This window comes from Rhincodon typus, chromosome 1 (genome assembly GCF_021869965.1).
Source record: "Rhincodon typus isolate 14 chromosome 1, sRhiTyp1.1, whole genome shotgun sequence".
NCBI lineage: Eukaryota > Metazoa > Chordata > Chondrichthyes > Orectolobiformes > Rhincodontidae > Rhincodon > Rhincodon typus.
Window position 1 is genome coordinate 124,142,811 of NC_063332.1, and position 17,660 is coordinate 124,160,470.

Genomic DNA, 17,660 nt, shown 5'->3' on the forward strand with positions numbered 1-17,660 from the left:
GTGTCATAGTTACAAGTCTTGGGAATGCATTATGTTGGTAACAGATATCAAAAGTTGAAGCTTGTAGGACAAAGTTTATAGAAAAGCTGACATTACTCCAAAAGGTTTCTTAATGGTTCTCTGATTTGCATGGGCCAAAAAGTAAACTGAAATTATTGATACATGGAACTCCTGACCAAATAGTATAGCTGTGTTTTTGTTATAATTCTTGTTAGTTTGTGGATGTGCTGTACCCATTCTTAAATGTATTTACATTAAAATAACTGCAGTTTAGATTTATCCCATAATTACTAATTCAAGGTGATTTAATTGTGGAATTAGAGTCATACAACATAGAAACAGACCCTTTGCACCGAGCAGTCCAAGCCGACCGTAATCCCAAACTAAACTAGTCTCACCTGCCTGCACTTGGCTCATATCCCTCTAAAAGTTTCTTATTTATGTGCTTTTAAACATTATAACTGTACTCACATCTACCACTTCCTCTGGAAATTCATTCCACACATGAACCACCCTCTGCGTTAAAAGAATCACCCTTCATGTCTTTTTTTAAATCCTTCTCCTCTCACATTAAAAATATGCCCACTAGTCTTGAAATCTCCCACCCTAGGAAAAAGACACCGGCCATTCACCTTATCTAAACCCCTCGTTATTTTATAAACTTCTAAAAGGTCACCTCTCAACCTCCTACACTCCAGTGAAGACAAGTCCCAGCCTCTCCTAATAACTCAAATCCTCCATTTCCAGCAACATCCTGGTAAATCTCTTCTGAACCCTCTTCAGCTTAGTAATATCCTTCCTATAACAGGGAGACCAGTACTGGACACAGTACTCCAGAAGAGGCCTGACCAATGTCCTGTACAACCTCAACATAATATCCCAACTACTATACTCAAAGGTCTGAGCAATTGCAAGACATGACCTGAGCTATTGCCTAGTCCTACCTTCATCACAGACTGTAGAAAAGAGCAAAAGAGAAAGCATATAATGTGACGAAGGGGATTGGGAAGCCTATGAAGACCAACAGAAGACAACTAAAAAAGAAATAAGGAGGGAGAAGATTAAAAATGAGGGTAAGCCAGCCAGTAACATAAAAGTAGATTGCAAGAGTTCCTTTAGATACATAAAGGATAAAAGTGGACATTGGGCTGCTGGAAAATGACATTGGAGAAGTAGTAATGGGGAACAAAGAAATGGCAGATGAACTGAACAAGTCTTCATGGTAGAAGACACCAGTAACATCCCAAAAATTCAAGAGAATCGGGGTCAGAGGTGATAGAAAAACAAAGGTCTGAAGTTGGATAAATCACCTGGACCAGGTGGACTACATCCCAGAAGGAGATAGCTGAAAAGATAGTGATGGTCTTTCAGGAATCACTGGAGTCAGGGAGGGTCCCAGAGGACTGGAAAATCATTAATGAAACCCCTCCCGCTCCCATGTTTAAGAAGGGAGAAAGGCAAAAGATGGAAAATTAAGATCAATTAGCCTGACCTTAGTCATTGGTAAGATTTTGGAGTTCATTGTGAAGGATGAGATTTCTGAATACTTGTAAGTGCATGGTAAAATAGGGTTAAGTCAGCATGGTTTCATCAAGCGGAGGTCATGCCTGACGAATCTGTTAGAATTCTTTGAGGCGGTAATGAGCAGGTTAGACAAAGGAGAGCCAATGGATGTTATCTACTTGGACTTTCAGAAAGCCTTTGACAAGATGCCATACAGGAGGCTGCTGAATAAGATAAGGGTCCATGGTGGTAGAGGCAAGATGCTAGCACAGATAGAAGATTGGCTATCTAGCAGAAAGTAGAGAGTGGGGATAAAAGGGTCCTACTCAGGCTGGCAGCCGGTGACAAATGGTGTTCCACAAGGGTCAGTGTTGGGAACGCAACTTCTCACTTTATACGTTAATGATCGAGATGAAGGAAGTGAGGGAATTCTGGCTAAGTTTTCAAAAGATCGGTAGAGGGACAGGTAGTATTGAGGAGGTGGGGAGGCTGCAGAAGGATTGAGACAGGTTAAGAGAGTGGACAAAGAAGTGGCAGATGGAATACAATGTGGGAAAGTGTAAGGTCATGCACTTTGGTAGAAAGAATAGAGGTGTAGACTATTTTCTAACTGGGGAGAAAATTGAGAAATGTGAAGTGCAAACTTGGGAGTCCTAGTCCAGAGTTCTGTTAAGGTAAACTTGCAGGTTGAGTCAGCAGTCAGGAAGGCAAATACAATGTTGGCATTTATTTTGAGAGGACTTGAATATAAAAGCAGGGATGTACTATTGAGGCTTTATAAAGCTCTGGTCAGACCACATTTGGAGTATTGTGAGCAATTTTGGGCCCCATATCTCTGGAGGATGTACTGGCCCTGAAGCGTGTCCAGAGGAGGTTCACAAGAATGATCCCAGGAATGAAAGGCTTAACATATCAGAAACATTTGAGGACTCTGGGTCTATACTGAACGGAGTTTAGAAGGATGAAGGGGGATCTAATCGAAACTTACAGAATACTGAAAGGCCTGGACAGAGTGGATGTTGGGAAGATGTTTTCATTAGTAGGAGATTAGAACCTGAGGGTATAGCATTAGAGTAAAACATAGAACATTACAGCGCAGTACAGGCCCTTCAGCCCTCGATGTTGCGCCGACCTGTGAAACCAATCTGAAGCCCATCTAACCTACACTATTCCATTATCATCCATATGTTTATCCAATGACCATTTAAATGCCCTTAAAATTGGCGAGTCTACTATTGTTGCAGGCGGGGCATTCCACGCCCTTACTACTCTCTGAGTAAAGAACCTACCTCTGACATCTGTCCTATATCTATCGCCCCTCAATTTAAAGCTATGTCCCCTTGTGCTAGCCATCACCATCCGAGGAAAAAGGCTCCCACTGTCCACCCTATCTAATCCTCTGATCATCTTGTATGTCTCTATTAAGTCACCTCTTAACCTTCTTCTCTTTAACAAAAACAGCCTCAAGTCCCTCAGCCTTTCCTCATAAGACCTTCCCTCCATACCAGGCAACATCCTGGTAAATCTCCTCTGCACCCTTTCCAATGCTTCCACATCCTTCCTATAATACGGTGACCAGAACTGTACGCAATACTCCAAGTGCGGCCGCACCAGAGTTTTGTACAGCTGCAACATGACCTCATGGCTCCGAAACTCAATCCCTCTACCAATAAAACCTAACACACCGTACGCCTTCTTAACAACGCTATCAACCTGGGTGGCAACTTTCAGTGATCTATGCACACGGACACCGAGATCTCTCTGCTCATCCACACTACCAAGAATCTTACCATTAGCCCAGTACTCTGTATTCCTGTTACTCCTTCCAAAGTGAATCACCTCACACTTTTCCGCATTAAACTCCATTTGCTACCTCTCAGCCCAGCTCTGCAGCTTATCTATGTCCCTCTGTAACCTGCAACATCCTTCCGCACTATCCACAACTCCACCGACTTTGGTGTCATCCGCAAATTTACTAACCCATCCTTCTACGCCCTCATCCAGGTCATTTATAAAAATGACAAACAGCAGTGGCCCCAAAACAGATCCTTGCAGTACACCACTAGTAACTGAACTCCAGGATGAACATTTCCCATCAAACACCACCCTCTGTCTTCTTACAGCTAGCCAATTTCTGATCCAAACTGCTAAATCACCCTCAATCCCATGCCTCCGTATTTTCTGCAATAGCCTACTGTGGGGAACCTTATCAAACACTTTACTGAAATCCATATACACCACGTCAACCGCTTTACCCTCATCCACCTGTTTGGTCACCTTCTCAAAGAACTCAATAAGGTTTGTGAGGCACGACCTACCCTTCACAAAACCGTGTTGACTATCCCTAATCAAATTATTCCTTTCTAGATGATTATAAATCCTATCTGTTATAATCCTTTCCAACACTTTACCGACAACCAAAGTAAGGCTCACTGGTCTATAATTACCAGGGTTGTCTCTACTCCCCTTCTTGAACAAGGGACAACATTTGCTATCCTCCAGTCTTCTGGCACTATTCCTGTAGACAATGATGACATAAAGATCAAAGCCAAAGGCTCTGCAATCTCCTCTCCAGCTTCCCAGAGAATCCTAGGATAAATCCCATCCGGTCCAGGGGACTTATCTATTTTCAAACTTTCCAGAATTGCTAACACCACCTCCTTATGAACCTCAATCCCGTCTAGTCTAATAGCCTGTATCTCAGTGTTCTCCTCGACAACATTGTTTTTTTCCTGTGTGAATACTGACGAAAAATATTCATTTAGCGCCTTTCCTATCTCTTCGGACTCCACGCACAACTTCCCACTACTGTCCTTGACCGGCCCTAATCTTACTTTAGTCATTCTTTTATTCCTGACATACCTATAGAAAGCTTTAGGGTTTTCCTTGATCCTACCTGCTAAAGACTTCTCATGTCCCCTCCTGGCTCTCCTTAGCTCTCTCTTTAGGTCCTTCCTGGCTAACGTAACTCTCAAACGCCCTAACTGAGCCTTCACGCCTCATCTCTACATAAGCCTCCTTCTTCCTCTTGATTCAACTTTAGTAAACCACGGTTCCCTCGCTCGACCACTTCCTCCCTGCCTGACAGGTACATACTTCTCAAGGACACGCAGTAGCTGTTCCTTGAACAAGCTCCACATTTCAATTGTGCCCAGCCCCTGCAGTTTCCTTCTCCATCCTATGCATAAAAGGAAGACTCTTTTAGAACAGAGATGAGGAGAAACTTCTTCAGCCAGAGAGTGGTGAATCTATGGAATTCATTGCCACAGAAGGTTGTGGAGTCCAGGTCATTGAGTGTATTTAAGACTGAGATAGATAGGTTCTTGATTGTTAAGGAGATCGAAGGTTACAGGGAGAAGGTAGGACAATGGAGTTGAGAAACTTATCAGCCATGATTGAATGGCGGAGCAGATTGATGGGCTAAATGGCCTAATTTCTGCTCCTATATCTTGTAGTCTTAAATACAGTGACTTAATTTCCAAGTTGATATAACTTTAAGGTGGAAAAAAAAATACATGGTTCTGCCTTAATTAGCTGTAAGTTGTCAGTCATGACCAAGTTCCCCATCACGGCTTTGAACACAAATATAGGTTGACACACTCCAGTTAAGTATTGAGGGAATGCTGTGCCAGCTTTTGGATGAAGCATTAAACTGAGTTCCCATCTGCCTCATCAGATGCATGTAAAAATTCCTGGCAGTATTTTGCCCTTAGCTAACATCATTAAAACAGATTATCTGATCATTGTCTTATTGTTTGTGGAACCTTGCTGTGTGGAAGTTGTCTTTCATTTTTCCTGTACTACAGCAGTAATCAGATTCTTTACATACCAGTTATAAAACACTATCTTAAGGCAGCTAATGGTTGTGAAAAGTGCTACATAAAGTCTTTTCTCCCTTTGGCTTTGGTCAGAAGACATGAGCTCCTCAGAATTTTGTTAATACATGTAGATGGTGCTTTTAGTGAATCCTCCAGGATAAGATCCTTCAATGATAATCTTCTTGAGCATCCATAGGGAAAATATTGAACTCTCATTTTTTAACAAGATATGTTCTGGTGAATCTTGTAAAGTAATTGAATGAGAAACTTCATTGCTTCCTGCTCATGATGCAGGTTAGTATGTGAGGTAGACATTGCTGAAAACTACAACTAAGTGGACACATATGGTTGAGACCTTGGAGTGTGCACAGTTTGACTTTGTCTTCTGCTTGTGCTTCGTCACAAAGTGTTTATGTATTGGAAGTGTGAGCTGATAACAGCCAAAAGAATTTCTGGGAACTTGGTGAATGACAGGACCGTCTGGAATAATGGGGTGAATAACACTTAAATCGGGTTCAAAACAGAAATCAAGTGAAGGAAAAGAAGATTACATATACAGGGGGAAAAAGTAATCAAGAAAACCTAAGAAAAACATTCATTTAGGATTATACTCTATGAACATGAGGACCACAGTTTTAATTGTTCCATTTCTTGGCCAGAGAGATTGAGTGGCATTGCAGGAACCTAGGTACCTTTTTTGATTGAGATTTATGCTGTTTAAGGACCTGCCTGAGTTTATTTGTAATTATCGTGCAAATGCAGCAATTCATTAACTTTCAAAGATGGATGGTGAGCTGTTGTTTCCACTTGGTGCTCAGTGAAGTGGAGCAATTGTCCAGCAATTTGGGTTAAGGAGGGGTATCGAGTAAATAGCCACAAATCGCTGTACAATGTAAACACTAATAATTGGTTAAGTATTAAATGCTTAATTATTTTGCTAACAAATTCTTTCATGCCTATTTGGGAATGTGGCAAAGATCGCTTTTTAATTAGGGGGCCAGTTATTCTTCCTGAAAATAAGGTAGACCTTTGAATGAAGTAAGCAAGAAGATCTTTTAATGCACTACCTTGATTTTGAGACTTAGGTTGGTCAGACTTCCTTTATTTCTGAAACTTTGTAAAATCTGTAATTCAAAATATTTATTTATACAACTAATACACATAACATGATAGACAGAGTGAGGAAGCCAAGTTGTCTCTGCAGTTTTGAATTTTGTTGACAAAAGGCTGGAGGATGAAATGAAGTCAAAGTTGACTTTCCATCCTAATCCACCCACAGCTTAAACCGAATTAATGTTTTGTTCCACAGCACAATGAAGTTTTTGGATTCTATAAAACACAATTAAGAGGAAAATCAAGTGAAATTGGCGTGTTTTGATGCAGCCTTTCATATAGTGCTGTGAAGGGCCTTTTGTTTGCTATAGAGAAGTGCATTGATCATCCAAGAGTTGACTTACATTTTTATCATTTTTGTCTCCTGCAGGTGTGATGTATATGGGTGGGTTGGTTTATGCCGTTGGAGGGTTTAATGGTTCGTTACGAGTGAGAACAGTTGATTCGTATGATCCAGTCAAGGACCAGTGGATGAGCAATGCCAACATGCAGGACAGGCGGAGCACGCTGGGAGCAGCAGTACTGAATGGAATGCTGTACGCAGTGGGAGGATTTGATGGAAGTACAGGTATGCCCAAGCTATGTATGTTGGTCTTCCATGTTGTTAGGCAATATGTTATTTGACTAGGATTGGTGCATTGTTAGCATTATTTTACAGCTTTAAAGATTACAACTAAGAGGTCTTAATTATTCTTTTGAGTCAGGATCATGCTTTCATTACTAAAATCTGTCAGAAGGCTTAACTACATACTTTGGGTGCTTTTCTTCCAGCGCACGGAGCGGCTCTGATGGGGGCAGGGATCTTCAGGAAATCTCATTTTAGGAAAGGCTGCCTTCCAATTTCTCATTGACGTGTTACCCCTCAGTAACCTTATCTTGCATAGTGTTAGTTTTCACACGCATGCTGATAACACCCAACTCTTCCTTATCTAGCTGAAGCCCAGTACTAGTTGGGCAGAAATTTCCTCCAAGTAAATATCAGAAAGAAGCGGGATAGGCTTTTCAGCCCCTCCAACCTGCCCTGCTGTTTGAGATTATGGCTGATCATCTACCCCAAAAGCCATTTTCCTGTGTTATCTCCGTATCTCTTGATGTCATTAGTATCTGGAACTGCATTGACCTTTGCCTTGATCATACTCGATTTTTGGGCTTCCAAAGCCCTCTGATAAAGAATTCCAAGAGTTCACTGCAGTTTTTATTCATTCATGGAATTTGAGTGTTGCCGGCTGGGCTATCATTCATTGCCCATCCTAATTGGCATTGGGAACGTGGTAGTGGGCTGCCACCTTGAACTGCTACAACCCATAATCTGCTACAATAAAGCTGTTAGAAAGGGAGTTTCAGGGTTTTAACTGAGTGACAATGAAGAGCAGCAACATAGTTTTAAGTCAGGATGGTATGTGGCTTGGATGGGAACTTGCATGTGATCCCTGCACCTTCACAGATGTCTGTCCCAATTCAGGCTTACTCCAAACTTGACATTCTATCACCTGGTTCGAACACTGGCACCCTAACCTAACCTAACCTAACCTTAATCTATCCCCACACACTCAATAACCCATTAACTCAATGGAAACGTCTATCTGCATTTACCCTTTAATAATTTTGTAAGTTTCAGTGAGATCATCTCTCATTCCACTTAAACTCTCGAGAATACAGGCCCTGTCTCACCGTCTCCTCAGAACAATCCCACAATCCCAGAAATTAGTCTAGACGAACCTTGGCTGCTCTAGCTCCAAGGCAAGTCTATCCCCCTTGAAATAAGGGGATTAACACTGCACATAATACCCAGGTGTGGTTTCACCACGTCTCTATACAATTGAAGTAAGACATCTTTCCTCTTGTATTTAATTCTTCCTGTGATAAAGGCCAACATGCTAATTACCTTCTGCACCTACATATTTGCTTTCAGTGACTTATGTACAAGACATGAATGTCTCTTTGGACATCAATACTCTCAATCTTTCATCATTTAAGAGACTGTCCCCTTCTCTTCCTCTGCTCCAAGTTAGAAAAACACTTCATCCACATCAAATTTCATCTGCTATGTTCTTCCCACTCACTCTGCCTGCCCAAATCGCTTGGCTTCTTTGCGTCCATCTTACAACTCAAATTTCCACCTAGCTTTGTAACATCTACAAATGTTGTAAAATCTGCAGACTTGGGAAATATTACCTTTTGTTCCGCACATCGAAATCAGTGATATAGATTGCAATCAGTCGGTGTCCAAGTACAGATTGCTGCAGTAACCCAATAATCACAGCCTGCCAACCTAAGAATGAACTATTTATTACTCTGTTTTCTGCCCCTAAGACAACTTTTTATTTGCTATCCCATCTGCTCTAACTTTGTTCATGAGGGTCCCATGTGGGACCTAATTGAAAACCTCCTGCAAGTCCAAACACACCACATCCCCTACAGGCCCCTTACCTGTTCCATTACAAACATGCTGAAACATGATGCCAAAGCCTGGCAGATGTCTGGAGGTTGCCTCCTGGCACCAGCAGAATGAGGAGCCAGCAAGGTCTCCCTTCATTCTGAATGCCAGCGGGCCACTGCTGTGGCTGAAGGTCATCCTGTGGAGTGAGGATCACTCTTCATGCTGATTTGTAATCCTTTTGTAATGTTCAGAGCATCCCTCATTAAGGGCCCCTAATTAAATGGGGCTTCTGAAGGCAGCCACTTAGCACCCTGCTTTCAGGAGCCTTGTTAGCTGGCAGCGGTTAATTGGCTACCTTGAGCAGACGGGTGGACTTCGGGAGCCATTGAGAAAGGGTTCCAAAATTGATCCTGCTCCTATGTTAAAACCTAAGGTAATAAGATTCCACTGTATAAAATGCTCCACATTTCTCTATATGTTTGGAAAGTATTTGTCATCAAATTGCACTCCCAAATCATTTGTAAAGATTTACAAACCATCTGAAATATATAACTTTGAGTATTTGCATTGTTGGTACCACTTACTGTCAATCTAAATCATTCAATTATTTTGTTACTTTTATAATGCATCCTTACTGACGTCTGAAAAGACCCAAAAGCAAGCTTACCTTTCACTTGGCTGTGTCACTGTTAATTCTAAATAACTTGCAGTTGTTTGGCTTTATCTTGTTCTTAAATTGTTTGGAATAGTTTAGCATATTTAATTTGGGTATCTTAGTAATTTGCAGTAAGTGTAAAATGATTAAACGAACTAAAATAGTATGATGATTAGTAGTGGGGGTGGGTTTTTTTGGTATCACAACACGTACCATATGTATGCTTGCACCTATTGATCAACCTACTGTAGGCTGACGATGAAGGGAGTTAGTGTTGGGGGTGAGAATGTGGGGTGGTGGAAGAAATGGAAAGACTGACAACAATTGAGTAATCATGCATAAAGTCAGAATTGGAAATCCGGTAGAAGGTAAGCAATAGTGTTAAATGGAAAAATGTGCTTAATATAAATTAGAAAAGATGAAGATAGCTAAGGAAAGAAGAAAAGCAGGCTCCTTACGCTAAGGTCCATCTGGCGGATAAAATAGCTTCTGCCCAAAGGGCACACCAGGCAATTTTCCCAGCAGATGGTAAGTTTACTTACAAGCCTAAAGCCGTGAAAAGCTGGTGAATTAACTTTTCACAGATGGTCCCTGTCTGAGCTGAGCAAGAGGCCTTGGTCTGAGTTTCTGCTAAATAGTCAGTGATGCCCTAATAGAAAGTGCACAAATGTGAATATCTGTTAAAGTCAGGATTGGGCTTCACTCAGATCCCCTCAAATAGCTTGCTGATACTCACTTTCTAGGCTTACACATGAAGAATAGCCACTTGAAGTTGGGGGGTAAGGGGAAGTTGCTGCTGTGCCCTAGAACTCTTAACTCTATGTACATTCACACCTCCTTCAAAATAAGTGAGAACAGAAAGTGATAAAAGTAAAGAGAAATGAGGCAAGGAGTGGGTCTACACTTAAAAAAAAAAAAAAATTGTGTGAAATATCACATTGGTCAGGGTTGTTGAGATCCTATGATCCAGACGTTTTCACGGCTGCTTGCTTGAAAAGAACAAAATTGAATTCTGCCTCACAACTTGCCATGCAGGGATTAGGTCTGATATATACAAATCATTAGCTGTGTGGATTTCTATACATTCATTGATGATAGATACAAGCTGTTTATCACCTCTTTTTTGTTGATATCATTTTGATATCGTTTGAGAGATTGACTGATCTGTTCTCAATTTTGCAGGTTTATCTTCTGTCGAGGTATACAATGTTAAAGCAAACGAGTGGGTTCATGTAGCCCCAATGAACACCAGAAGGAGTAGTGTTGGTGTAGGTGTTGTTGGAGGTGAGTTCTGCTGAATCGACTGTGTTGTGCAATAAATGGAAAACCTGTCCCTTCTTACAAAAGAATTGTTCATGGCATGTGGGTCACAGACAAAGGCAGCATTTATTGCCCGTCCAAGAATTGCCCTTGAGAAGTTGGTAAGCTGGCTTCTTAAAATGCTGCAGCCCCTGTGGCGTAAGTATTCCCACAATGCAGTTGGGTAGGATTGCTAGATTTTTATCTAGCATTGATGAAAGAAAAGTGATATGGTTCCAGTCAGGATAGTTTATAGCTTGGGGAAGAGGGAAACCTACAGGTTGTGTGCTCCCATATGCTTGCTGCTGTCCTTCTCAGTGGTACATGTCACAAGTTTAGAAGATGGTGTTAAAGGAATATTGACAAGTTCCTGCAGTGCATTTAGTTTTCCTTTTGATCAATTTGCACTGTAACTCTTGTTTCATCTGGGAGAGGCAGACTAGCACAATAAAATCCAAACCCCACCTAGACCTACAACGTGACTTTACATGTTTTTAAACTGACACAGGCACACTCCATAAATCATATCCACACTTTCATATCTCTGTGCACACCAGAAATATGACCTCTAATAAGTTATAACTCAAACTTCGAAATGTATCACAGAACAGTACAGGCTGTTTGTCTCAAGTGTTTGTGCTGACCACAATGTCACTCTAAACTAATGCTACCTGCCTACACGGTCCATATCCCTCTATTCCCTGCCTGTTCAGTGTCTGTCTAAATGCCTGTTAAAATGTTATTATATGTGCTTCTACCACCTCTGCTGGCAGCGCATTCCAGTCACCTATCCCTCTATGCATTAAAAAAAACTTGCTTTGCACATCTCCTTTAATCTTTGCCCCTCTCACTTTAAACCAATGCCCTCTAGCGTTTGACATTTCCAACCTGGGGAACAAGCCCTGTGTATACATCCTCCTATGCCTCTCATAATTTTATACACTTCTATTGGATTGTCCCTCAGCCTTCGACACTCTCGTGAAAACTATCTGTTTGTCCAACATTCCTTGCAGCTAATACACTTCAATCCAGGCAACATCCTGGTAAACCTTTTTTTTTTTGAATCGTCCCCCAAACCTCCACATCCTTCCTATAGCGCGGTGACCAGACCACACACAATACTTGAAATGAAGCCTAAATTTTCTACAGCTGCAATATGACTTGCCAACTTTTATACTGAATGCCCTGACTGATGAAGGCAAGAATGCCACATGTACTTTTATTTACCACCTTTGTATCTTCAGATCCAGGAAGACGGAAAAATAAGTTAAAATGTTAAATAAGTTTAAAATATCAACCATAATACCAATACGTATAAGACAGAACTTAACAACCAAGGAACAAAAACACATACAAAACCACAGAGAGTTAACATTTATTTCAGTGACTTGCAGACGCTCGGGTTCACATTCAAACAGAAAAGGTTTATTGCCCTGATAATATGCAACAAAAAAGCTTCTCGCCTTCCCTACACAAGTTATTTTGTTTTCTTTTTACGCAGCAAAGCTGGTTGTCTTCTTAACACTTTATTTTAGTCTCAGATTTTATTTCTGTACCTCAACCTTTGGTTGTAGTTGAAGTGAGAGGTACAGAACGTTTTACGTTTGTGACTAAAATCATTGTCAGCTGAAGTCACGACAGGAGAGCTTTCCCACACTCATCTGTGCTGTGACTAATACCAGTTGCCTACTGGATTTCCCTTTTCGTTCCAACATCATAAGTTTACACGGAGAATGAACTACTTCACTGCGAGGTTGTTAAAGTGTTTCTCTTTCTTTGATATCAGAACCTCTCACTTGTCTTGTTACCTTCCATTAGATCTTGCATAATTTGTAGCATCCTATCAAAAATAGTCAGATGTGCTCTACTGCTGCATTTTGATAGCTGACTGTTTTGCTCCTGGCTCTAAAGTATGAACTTGTCTTTTTAAACTATTTTTCTCCTGACTTTTCCACTGCAATTGTTTTCTTAAGTTATTCACTCAAACCTGATTCTTTTTCACAAACTCGATTGCTTTCTGAACATGACAGTATGCTTTATATCCCAAGAAGCTCATGACTTTTTCACCTTCTAACTTTGTCATCCAAACATGTTCAGACGAAGGCAACTATCTCTTTAAAGTTGCCCTGCACCCACTTCCTCCAGACATGCTATGATCAGTGTTTGGACATCTTTGCTAGAGACCTTGTCCAACCTCAGTGGTAGAGAGAAGAAACTGTTTTAAATGCCATTTTCACCAATTGTGTTTGAGTCATTGGCAGGTTCACAATGATCCTCCAGCCTCTAGGCTTCCCCTTCTTGATGACACTGTTGGCTGGGGATTTACCGAGAACCTTTATGATGTCAGGCATTCCCATTCGGTCTCGATCACGTTGAGATCACCAGTTTTAGAAGTTTTGGGTGTCTTTAAATTTAATCTCTCATACTAATATTAATTTGTTCATTTCAGATTTTAGCCAATAAGGCAACAGCAGTCAGTCTAGTGCAGTAGCTCGAGAAACTTCACTTTGATTATAAGTAAGACTTATTAAAGCAGGGCAGTGACTTTACCGGCGTACCATGGCGCGTGCTTTCCGGTTCAGCTTGGGGTGCAGCTCAACATTGGGTCTCTGCCTCTGTCCAGTGCTTTGAGGGCTGTCTGCTCCTGATTGAAACAGGATAACTTCAAACTTGTCACACATGCCTTGGTCACTGAAAGATGGTGCTTATCAACTCTTTCCAAAGCACAACTGGCAGCATGATCAATTAAAAACCGAAAGAACTGCTGATGCTGTAAATCAGGAACAAAAACAAAGTTGCTGGAAAAGCTCAGCAGGTCTGGCAGCATCTGTGAAGGAGAAAGCAGAGTTAACGTTTCGGTTTTGGTGAGCCTTCCTCAGAATTAAGCATGATCAATTACATCATTACATTCTGATTGGCCTTGGCCATGCATGGCTTATTGCTAATTGGTGTAAGAAACATATGACCAATCTCTGGCTGTCAAGAATGATGGATGTTGACTGATGTCACCATCCACTATCTCCTGACTGGTTATTTAAGTTGTCAGTTATCCACAGGGCCACCACCGTCTTTAAGTTTTGTTATTCTCACTTTATAAAGATAAGAGGATAGTTTGAAATGTTCTTTACCTCTTTGTTCAAAGATTTATATCCTTGAGCTCATGTCTCAATACTAGTTTAATTGGTGAAGTTCCCATTAAATCAACACTGATTATTCATTTTTCGTTCTTCGAGTCATTTGTTTAAAATTGTTTTGTTATTGCTGTGTTTGTAGATATTTTCTAATCAATCTGTTCAGAAATGTTATTACACACATCTGAAACAGGTGGGACTTGAACCCATCTTAAAAGCAGTTTGTTACCCTTGACTTTAATTAGTCAAAATTAATACAGAAATTACTGATCTCTACAAATTGTTTTACAGGATTGTAAACAAACTCATTGTTACAAAGTTGAGTATAATACTAAGGTTACATTGAGTCAATTACTGTACTTCCAATGCACCTTTGTAAGGACGCAGCTATGGCTATGATCCCTTGATAAGGGCTATCAAGCCTGGGAGTATACTCTGTCTATCATGTTTCACCTTGGAAGTCTGGATTGGAAACTGAACAGACGCCCTACGGCCTTACAACTATAATTTCAAACATTAGGTTATTGTCTTCACACTGTTGACAACCCCATGTTGCTTTCTTTGTCAAATGAAGCTAAGCTGAGTCACATGATAAACGAGTTACAATACTAAGGTCTGCATAATTAAGCAGAACAATATAAAATTAGATTGATCAATGAATATTACTTGAATTTTCTGATTATAACCAAACAAAATTGATGTTGAAACGCTATTTTCATTGCTAATCCTTCACTCTTGTAGTTCTTTATTTTCCATATCCAGCTTTAAAGCACATGAATGTGCACAGTAGGATAACTTATTCCAGACTGTTTCCTACTTGATTGTTCCTTTTAAGAAACTCTTTTTTGAAAGCCTGTTAAGGACACACTCATAATTTCCGCCTTACATTTCTACGTTTTCTGGTACAGCTCCTGCTATCTATACTTCTATCTTTTCTGTTAAACTGTTTGTTAGTCACATTCGAGAATGCTGTAATGCCATTGTAATTTTATACTTAAAAATTACTGAACTCGCATTGAATTACAATCCAGCACAGTTGCTTCTCAGCTTCTCAAATTTAAAACTAATTAAACTTCAGTTTCTGAGACATCCCACTTGTGATATCACTTAGATTTTGGGGGTTAATTAATGCCACCATGTCTGCGGTGCGGTGGATATTGTAATTTGTTATATGGGGGTGGACCTGCCCTCTCTCCATATTCAGCTGTTTCCTCCTTTTAAGTTCCCCAAATTAACCTCTCATCTTCACCAATATCAATACTTGCTGTAACCACTGACTTGCAGTTTCTTTTTTATCTTGTTGGACATCAGCATTAACTCATTTACGTAGCTGTAGATATAAAGTGCTGATGATAATTATCCCCTTTTGTTCTTTGTCCTGTGTCTGACCTATCCACCAACATTTTCATTCTCCATGGATCCTACCTGTCCTTCAGCATGCTGCTAATTATTTTTGACTGTTGTTCTGCTATAAATCTTGTGATGGAGCCATCTAACCCATATTCCAGGTCTATAGCTCCCTTTCTCTCTTTTCCAGGTTATATATTAAAAAATTTACTGGTACTCAGCACAGATACCACCAGCAAAGTCTCCTACTTCTTGATCCCCTGTGTGAATTTTACCAACGTGGGTTTAGCCCAACTAAATCCTGCATGAATTCAATCAATGTGGAATCTTCTACCCTCCTACACAAATTCTACCAACGTGGAGTTTAACTCAATTATGGTGACTGCACAGTCTCTACCAATGCATATTTCTCACTCCTACGCACATGAATTCTACCAATGCAGCAGCTTCCTCGCTGTCCTGCATGAATTCTACCAAGGTGCAGATTTTGTCTCAACTGTGGCTTTTGTGTGAAATCTACCAACACTGAGCCCTTGTTGGCGACCTCTGTCCTCAGCACTTATTGTACATTATACTCTTTCAGATCCTTTGATACTTGATCGAACCATCCTCTGGTCAACTTACTATTTGGGGATGGCAAATACGCTACACTCACCCGTTTTGTAACACCACTTCAATAGTTCAAGCTGAGTATCATGTTTGTAATGCTAGTTGTATGGTAACTTATGACAATCGACCACTGGAGACTGAGTATAGGTCTACAGTTGTTTCAGTCAAATGATATGGGGTTAGTATCACTGCAGTTAGACTGGAGTAAGACCATGAAGAATATAGAAAATCTGGCTACCTTTGTACGATAAGTATCTCATTATTCAGGCTTCAATCTTGCTTCAAATAAATATAAGAAATGGATGTCCTTTCAAAGTCAAATTTATCTTATCCTAGATGATGTTGTTTCTCCTGTTCCTTATCAGTGTCTGTTACCACCCCGGCTCTAATGATTTATTAGCATTAACGTTTTCCTGACACTGGTCCAAGGTTCATGAGCTGATGTCTGCTCTTTATTTTTGCTACAAAAGTTTAAAAAATACATTTACTACATTTAACCCTTACAGTCTAAATTCACCCTAACAAGATTTTGTATATTGTCAAAATAAAACAAAGCACTGTGGATGCTGAAGACCTGAAATAAAAACAGAATTTGCTGGAGAAACTCAGCAGGTCTGGCAACATCTGTGGAGAGAAGTCAGAGCTTACATTTCAAACCCAGTGAGACTCGGAATCTACAGGTGCTGCCAGACCTGCTGAATTTCTCCTGCAATTTCTGTTTCTGTTTTGTACATAATCTCTGGCTCCTCGCCCACAAAATACTAGAACCAGGTAGCAATGCAGTTATATTTTTCTTTTCAATATGTAAGCTTTATAACTTCCAAGACAACTTTATGTTCACCCCTAGGCTAAACCATAAAAAGTTAATAACTTCTGTGTCACAGGAGTGATGTTTAATTAATCTGTATGGTTAGTGAAGTGCTATGTTGGAATTTGTCATGAGAATTGAACGTTTGCTCCTATTGTTCTATAATTATAAACAAGAATTATGTATAACCTTTCCTGTCACTGCTGAAATGGACTACAAGGAATCATGATTCTTAAAAAATGTGGGGTTATCTTTGCACCCATTCAGTCAATCAGCTTTACTAAGCCCTAAATGATTTGCCAAGTCAAGTTTGCTATTTTTAATATAAAGTTTATCTGCTTTGTTCCTCTAGCCGTGTCCCCAGTGAATGCACGATGGTAATATACTGCTTGTCTGTAGTGAATGAAGTCAAAAAAATTCTAAATTTGTAGCATTACGGGATAGAATTCTGCTACTGTCAACTTGGTTCGAATGTAGTGCATTTATTTTCTCCCCGAATACTCCAATCCCATTTCTGATTCCTGCTTGCTGAGGTACAGTTCACCAGACTTTGAACACCTATACCATCTGACTATGACCCCTTTCTTTGTACTTGTACTTTGCTATTGAGTAACGGGTAACTGGATAGCAATCCAGGGGGATCCTTAGCAGTCTTTACTGTTTGATTTACAAGTGGTGATGACCACCACCATTGCTGCAGATCAGATAACTCAACGAGATTGGGATTGAACCTGTAGTTTTCCTGATCCGTCAGACAGTGGTACTACATGCCTTAATCAATTGAATGATTGTGGGCAAATGTCAGACATAGAGCTTTAATTTTTTTTGTTTCTATTCATTTTGTGTCACTGGCTGGCCAGCATTTCTTGCTCATCCCTAGTTGCCCTTGAGAAGGTGGTGGTGAGCTGCCTTCTTGAACCGCTGCAGTCCACCTGGGGTTGACCCACAATGCTATTAGGGAGGGAATTCCAGGATTTTGACCCAGTGACAGTGAAGG

The 17,660-nt window shown here is 40.4% G+C and overlaps 1 protein-coding gene across 1 annotated transcript in view; it reads left to right on the top strand.

Moving 5' to 3' along the window:
• The window catches only part of LOC109913789 (kelch-like protein 2), a 45,641-nt gene extending 34,874 nt beyond the window's left edge, over positions 1 to 10,767 (top strand). Inside the window, exons 6-7 of the mRNA XM_048605838.1 lie at positions 6,805 to 7,002; positions 10,652 to 10,767. Coding sequence (XP_048461795.1) covers positions 6,805 to 7,002; positions 10,652 to 10,767 — 314 coding nt within the window. The remainder of the gene's footprint in view (positions 1 to 6,804; positions 7,003 to 10,651) is intronic.
• The last annotated feature ends 6,893 nt before the right edge of the window (positions 10,768 to 17,660 follow it).